This window comes from Sinocyclocheilus rhinocerous, unplaced genomic scaffold, assembly GCF_001515625.1.
Source record: "Sinocyclocheilus rhinocerous isolate Xijiao unplaced genomic scaffold, SAMN03320098_v1.1 scaffold953, whole genome shotgun sequence".
Taxonomy (NCBI): Eukaryota; Metazoa; Chordata; class Actinopteri; order Cypriniformes; family Cyprinidae; genus Sinocyclocheilus; species Sinocyclocheilus rhinocerous.
Window position 1 is genome coordinate 798,277 of NW_015643169.1, and position 7,900 is coordinate 806,176.

Below are 7,900 nucleotides of genomic sequence, written 5' to 3' on the forward strand. Positions count from 1 at the left end.
GTAAGCAGATAACAAAATTAGAAAAACAAACAAATGAAAACAAAAACATAAAAATCAATAAAATATTAATAAAGATGTAACTAACTGGCTTGTTGAATTTTCTAGATGATCTCACTCCTACTGTTTCAGCGTATAAACATACATTTCTTGAATGCTTTCATTGCCATTAATGTGCAGAGAACAGCAAGAAGGCCTTTCTCATATTTCAGTAAATGATAGGAAGTGATATTCACTGTACACGACACAGTATTGGACAAAAGACCTTGAACCGAATGATCCAGACAAAAATGACAAACTCAATCACAGTAAGAGAGAGAGACAAGCAATAGAGATATGGACAAAAAGAGCGAAAGGCAGGCAAAGAGAGACAGAAATTGAGAAAATGAGAGAATTTGTGAATTTTATGCACTCTTTATTTATGCACATTTGAGTAAAAAGTCACTATAACGACTTAATTAAAAATTAAAAAAAAAGCAATTTAATGTAAAAATAATAAACAGTCACAATTGAACTGAATATATAAATCTTTCTAAGAGATAGAGGGATAGAATTTAATATTTTTTCACACACCTTTATTTATACAGTTTGGGAAAATCACCTTATAACATCAAATTAAATTTAGGAAAGAAAAATAAAAAGAGCTATGAAAGCAATCACATAATTTAACTATTCATTCAAAAAAACTCATTCAAATTACAAAGAGGCAAAGAGATGGAAGAATTTTGGGTAACACTTTATGAAGTCCATATTTATAACACATTATAAGGGTATTCTTAAGGCATTATAATGAATGCATAATGCATTATAAAAACCCTTATAATATGTTATATCATCTTATGAATATTCATAAGATGATATAACATATTATAAGGGTTTTTATAATGCATTATGCATTCATTATAATGCCTTAAGAATACCCTTATAATGTATTATAAATATGGGCTTCATAGAAAGTGTTACCGAATTTTGTTTTTGAATTTTCACATGCTTTCTAACTAAAAAAATAAAGCAATCACAAAAATGTTTTAAAGAACTAATTCTAATTACAAAGAGGCAAAGAGATGGAAGTTTTGTTTTTGAATTTTTTGAACACATTTATTCATTTAGTCACATTTGGGGCAAAACTGTATCATTAGCAATAACCTATTTATTTAAATTCAATTTAAAAAAAAAAAAGAAGAAGAAAAATCAAAATAATAATTGTGAAAGCAATCACGTAGTCTAACTCGCCATCTGAGAGAGAGAGAGAGAGAGAGAGAGAGAGAGAGATGGGGACGAGTGAGAGACAAGCAGAGAGAGGTTTATAAGCTCATATTTTTTATGAATCTTCACACACTCTCATACTTTAGTGATCTGTGATAGTCTTAGTGAAGTGAAACCGAGATACAGAGAGACGACAAGAAGGAAAGTGCAGACAATTAGCTGTTTTTATCTCACTGGGGGTTCGAGGGAAGAACATTACTTACTGCTTCCTGCAGTCTGATGCTAATGCACTTCTGTTAAATATTTCACAATGCACACACTCTATCTGTTCTGCTACAATGTGGTTTCTTGTCACCGAGCATTAGGCTCTTCATGATAAGAGAGAAGCCGAGGGGAGAGACACGTTCGGTCTGACAACTGCTGCGATTTTTAGTTCCAGATCTATGCCTCGTCCTCGGCCTCTTCCCCTCATGTTGTGTCCTGTTTTCTTAAGATATTCTCCTTTTGAAATAGATACTGAACATTTAATTGTGAGATTTTGTGAGAATTAGACTCAAAAACATCTGTTTTCATTTAAATTGCTAAAGTTGTATAGTTTTCATATCGCAGAAACCGTAGTAGCCACAGTATTATACTGTATTATGAGGGGAAAGAAACAAAATCTAGAGCACATCTATATACACAGACTTCCTTACTTAGAGAAATGTAAATGTAAGATGTTATATAAGCTTCAAATACTGTGTGTGTGTGTGTGTGTGTGTGTTTGAGTTTAAAGCATAAAACGACTACATTGCAGCTAGTAGCAAAGTTATATGGAGCAGAAAGCAGAGCTCATGAATACAACAAAATCTAGAGCACATCTATATACACAGACTTCCTTACTTAGAGAAATGTAAATGTAAGATGTTATATAAGCTTCAAATACTGTGTGTGTGTGTGTGTGTGTTTGAGTTTAAAGCATAAAACGACTACATTGCAGCTAGTAGCAAAGTTATATGGAGCAGAAAGCAGAGCTCATGAATACTGATAAGACCCTGTCAAACCGAGACACCAACCTGTCAACAACATACCCTGGTCATATTTCACCATCACAAGAAAGAAATGCGGAATTTTATTTTTTATTAAAAAGATACTGAAATTTTTAATGCATCTGCATGTTTTACTTATTTTACTTTTTTCTAAACATCTAGTTATTGATACATGTGGGACGCCGCACAACATATCCCACAGTTTACCTGCCAATTTTAGGGAACTGTACTGATTTTTTTTTTGGCACAACCATGATATGACATGATATTAAATAATGATTAAAAGCATAAAAAGTATATATTTTCATGCATTATGGTAATGTGCATTTTTAAATGAATGGCTGTACAACCATTTCTTCCATGATATTAGTTAATTTTAATTTATAATAATATAATATAATAATAATAATATTTTTAATAATAATTTTTTTTTCAAACCCCCCGCAGTTCATTCACGAACCCCAGTTTGGGAAACCCTGGAGTAATGTAATGTTCAATATGCTTCATGATGTTGATAAAGAATGGGATAGATGTTCTTAGGTCAAAAGTAATCTAAAAGTAATCAAAAAGTAGTCAGAATACATTACCTAATAAGTGTAATCTAATAGATTACAGTACAAACTACAATTTTTGTCATGTAATTTGTAATCAGTAATAGACTACAATTTGTAATTTTGAGATTGAGAATATGTGCATGACAGTTTGTCATGAAAAATGCTGTCAGAATGGAAAAAACACTCAAATATTTCTTTAGGAAAATAATATTTGTTGTTTACTTCTTTTGATTCTGGGGCTAAAAGTGACATGGATATGTTCTTAACCATGTGTGTTTTTTTTGTGTGTGTGTGTTTTTTTGTGTTTTTCTGACACACACGTTTGTTTTTGTGAATTGTGGGGCCATAGGTGTAATGGTTTTTATACAGTACAAACTGTATGTGCTATTGCCCTACACCAACCCTACACCTAACCCTACTTTGTGCATTTTTACTTTCTCAAAAAAACTAATTCTGTATGATTTATAAGCCTTTTGAAATATGGGGTAATGTCCTCATAAGTCACCTTCTCCTTGTAATACCTATGTCAGACCCATGTCATTATACAAATTTGTGTCCTCGTATGTCACAAAAACACACACGCACGCACACACACACACACACTTGTAGATGGGAATCTATAGGGCAACATGAAGCCTGAGGAACTACAAGAAACAGATGAAAGCAAAGCAAAAGAACAAGAGACAGAAAAGATGATCAGAAGGAAGGAGAGCAGTGGAAAAAAATGGGAGGATCACTCGAGATTTTAATCAGTACGTACCGACACACACACACACACACATCTACACGCTTAGATCAGGTGTGATGAGCAAGTTGTTCACTCTATGCAAATAAACTTTCCGGTTATTGCATCATGTCATTAAGCGAGCTGTCATCCACAGCTGTGTCTCAGGGAGTTTTATTGGACGTAGTGAAGTCTTAACCAGCCAATCCCTTTGCTGATTTGTCCTGCGGAGGCTGTTGATGTTGTTGCCGTGGCAGCATGCCATTTCACTTTCTTGTTCGTCCCTTGTGTCCGGCTTCACTCGCTGTATTCACTCAACTTTATTCCTCAGTCTCAGCAGTTCTCTGAGGTTAGAAAGTCTGTGTTGAGTTTATTATACATACTGTATATATATATATAGAGAGAGAGAGAGAGAGAGAGATTTATCACAATTGTTTGGGACTTTTCATATAATTAATTTCTTAAATAATAATTAAAGGCATTACAGGAAACAGAATACTTTCATACTGTATATAAATACTCAGTAACATACACGTTTTTGAGTATTTATATATAATGGAATGTAGATCTATAATTTCATTTGTACAACAAATACTTCCATGATACTTAATAATTGTACTTGTAATAATTGTAATAATTTTTTTATATATATATTTAATTTACTATAATTATTTATTTGTGTTGATTTTAAGATGCATCAGGTTTCGTCATTTTTAATTTGTGTTATTGGTCATTTATACTTGTGTTATAATTTTTTACAAAGAGTAATATATCAGTAATGTGATTATTTTAACTGATTTCTATCGTTACATTATGTAACTTACAAAACTAAAAACGTATAATTTTTTTCAGTAGCTCCAGTCTAGAAACAAGCAAATCATTGGCCGTTTTCTTTACCACCCTGAATGTGTGTGATTGTTTGTTTTTTTCAGTTGTCGCACCAGTAACCGCAAGAGTCTGATCTTGACGAGTACGTCTCCCACTCTTCCCCGGCCTCACTCTCCTTTACCAGGACACATTGGTGAGCAGAGCACTCATCACTGATCACATGATCTGCACCTCTGAGATACAGAAACATTCAATCTATCTACATGTGTTATTCTCTCTGTCCGTCCCACAGGAAGCAGTCCGCTGGACAGTCCTAGGACGTTCTCCCCCAGCGCACCGGCCCATTTCTCTTTTGCCTCATCCAGAAGGTAAATAAATAGCTAAACAACCAAGAAGCTGTCCTCCATTTGATCCATTAGGCCTTGTTTAGACAGCCTGCACAAATCTGATGTTTTTGGCATGTCCGTCTCAAATCTGTTTAGTCATAGCAGTACAGTAATGTCTCTGTGTCTCATGCGCTTCATGAGTTGTCATGATGGACATCCCAGTTATCCGTCCTCTCTTTCCACACTGGCTGCCACTCTCAGCTGTCATGCTTTTGCCAACAACTTACACTGACGACACTGACAAACCAAACAGATCAGATTTAATCTTTGAAGAACATATCAAGTTTGTGTGCAGCCTGACTGAAACTGCACATTTTCCCTAGTCGATCTTGATTTCACTGCTCAACAACACAACAATCTCAAGACTCAAACAGGCTTAAAGGAACATGTCACTATTTTTGAAAATAGGCTCATTTTCCAACTCCCCTAGAGTTAAACAGTTGAGTTTTACCATTTTCGAATCCATTCAGCCGATCTCCGGGTCTGGCGGTAGCACTTTTAGCTGTAGCTTAGCATAGATCATTGAATCTGATTAGACCGTTATTATCTCGCTCAAAAATGACCAAAGAGTTTAGATATTTTTCCTATTTAAAACTTGACAATTCTGTAGTTATATCGTGTACTAAGACCGACTGAAAATTAAAAGTTGCGATTTTCTAGGCAGATATGGCTAGGAACTATACTCTCATTCCAGCATAATAATCAAGGAACTTTGCTGCCGTACCATGGGTGCAGCAGGCGCAATGATATTACGCAGCGCCTGAAAATAGGCTTATTGGAAGTTACCTAGCTTTGACGAAGAAGACACAATCCAGCCCAGTGCAGCAATACATCACAACAAAAGTTTGTGCATGCACACCATCAACAAATGTCCTGAAAATCTCGGGCCAAGCCGAGCGGTTCGGCCCTGCTGAGATACTCCTTTCATTATAAGGAACTTTTGGTTCTGAGCGCACTGGTTCTCCTTTGTACGTGCTCTCTTCTTATGTTGTTTTAATGACCCCACTAGGAATGTTACCCGCACAGAAATACACACTAAACAGTGCAGAAATGCAGACGGTTGCCTGGCAACCGCACAAGAATGCTGCCACATGAAACGGACTCATAAACTCTGCCCACAAAGGACTGTGATAACTGCACTTACCCACTCACATTTAATGTTTTACACAAGAAATATCAAACACAGAAGTTACAAACAGCCAAACGGGAAGCCCCGCCCCCAATGCACGCCATTGGTTGAGCTGATGTTTCTGTTTGTTGCTGCTAGTGGCACTGACATTACATGCTTTACCTTTAATTTATGAAAAGCTGAAAAATTACAGTCAGGAAGATTTTTTTTAATGTTTATGAAATGAGTCGGTTATGCTCATCAGGGCTGTATTTATTTGATTAAAAATACAGTAAAAACTGAAAAAATGTGAAATATTGTTACAATTTAAATAACTGTTTCCTATTTGAATAGATTTTAAAATGTAATTTATTTCTGTGATGCAAAGCTGAATTTTCAGCATCATTAGTCCAGTCTTCAGTGTCACATGATGCTTCAGAAATCATTCTAGTATGATGATTTGCAGCTCAAGAAACATTTCTGATTATTATCAATGTTGAAAACAGTTGTGCTGCTTAATATATTTGTGGAAAATGTGACTTTTTCAAGATTTTTTGATGAATAGAAAGTAAAACAACAACATTAATTTAAAAGATAAACCTTTTATATCATTATATATGTCTTTACTGTCATTTTTGATCTAAAAACTGAATGCATCTTTGCATTAAAGTATTAAGTATTCATTTCTTTCATTTGCAGACTCATACTGAACATACCTACATTTTAATTTTGCTTCATACTTTTAATTTTAATGTGGGAGGGACAATGAAACATTTAGCTGAACTTTAGCTTTTAAACATGTACTTGTATTTCATTTTCATTTTTTCACTTAAGATAAACTCAGATAAACTATAGTAATACTGTGCATCTGGTAGGTTTTGGAATGGATTACGAAACTTCGTTTTGTCTCTCTCTGTAGGGCTGACGGCAGACGCTGGTCTCTGGCCTCTCTTCCCTCCTCTGGATATGGGACAAACACACCCAGCTCAACGGTATAGGACAAACTCATCCATAGGATGCTGCTGCATTTATATTTTTGACTAAATAGTCACTTAAAGGTGCTGTTAGCCATTTGGCTAAAGTATTGCAGACACTGATATACTCATCCACCATTAAACACATGTGGATGTATTAAAAAGAAAGGCAAAACGGGATAAATCAAAATGGGTAAGAATGATGAATTTGCAAAGAATCATAATGGGTTGAATAATAATGGAGAAATTGTCAATTCTGCTCTTTTATTCTTCCATATTTAAAAAAATAATAGTGCATTGTCTAAACCATCAGTGGTCTAGATCCAGTGCAAGAATTCTGAATTGTTGTCATTTATAAAAAGGTAACATTTTTCATAGATATATTCTGTAAATTTAAATTGTCTGTTAATTATATAATGTAAAATTATATTTAGAATGTGGGTTTCATTAGAGCAACTTGACATCTTTTTTTTTTAGATCAAATGTGTGTTGCATAAAAATTCTGAAAAAGTAAAAAAAAAGAAGAAAAAAATGGGGGTGATCATCTTTATATTCTCCCGAAAATAATGAGCTCAACTGATATCTGAGTGAAGTTACATTAGCATATATAGTGTGCTCAGAAGTGTGAAGCTACTGGTGAAAATGCTTGTGTTTGCATCATATATATATATATATATATATATATATGTGTGTGTGTGTGTGTCCCTGCACCACAAAACCAGTCATAAGGGTCGATTTTTCGAAGCTTTCCATTGATGTATGGTTTGTTAGGATAGGACAATATTTGGCCGAGATACAACTATTTGAAAATCTGGAATCTGAGGGTGCAAAAACATCAAAATACTGAGAAAATCGCCTTTAAAGTTGTCCAAATGAAGTTCTCAGCAATGCATATTACTAATAAAAAATGAAGTTTTGATATATTTACGGTAGGAAATTTACAAAATATCTTCATGGATCATGATCTTAATATCCTAATGATTTTTGGCATAAAAGAAAAATCGATAATTTTGAAACATAAAATGTTTTTTTGGCTATTGCTAAAAATATACCCAAGCGACTTAAGACTGGTTTTGTGGTCCAGGGTCACATATA

The 7,900-nt window shown here is 34.2% G+C and overlaps 1 protein-coding gene across 2 annotated transcripts in view; it reads left to right on the forward strand.

The window, feature by feature from the left end:
- The window catches only part of LOC107757031 (microtubule-associated serine/threonine-protein kinase 1-like), a 53,457-nt gene that overhangs the window by 24,793 nt on the left and 20,764 nt on the right, over positions 1 to 7,900 (forward strand). For both annotated transcript variants that reach the window (XM_016574379.1, XM_016574380.1), the window contains 3 exons: positions 4,442 to 4,530; positions 4,630 to 4,705; positions 6,751 to 6,823. In XM_016574379.1, the coding sequence (XP_016429865.1) occupies positions 4,442 to 4,530; positions 4,630 to 4,705; positions 6,751 to 6,823 (238 nt within the window). The remainder of the gene's footprint in view (positions 1 to 4,441; positions 4,531 to 4,629; positions 4,706 to 6,750; positions 6,824 to 7,900) is intronic.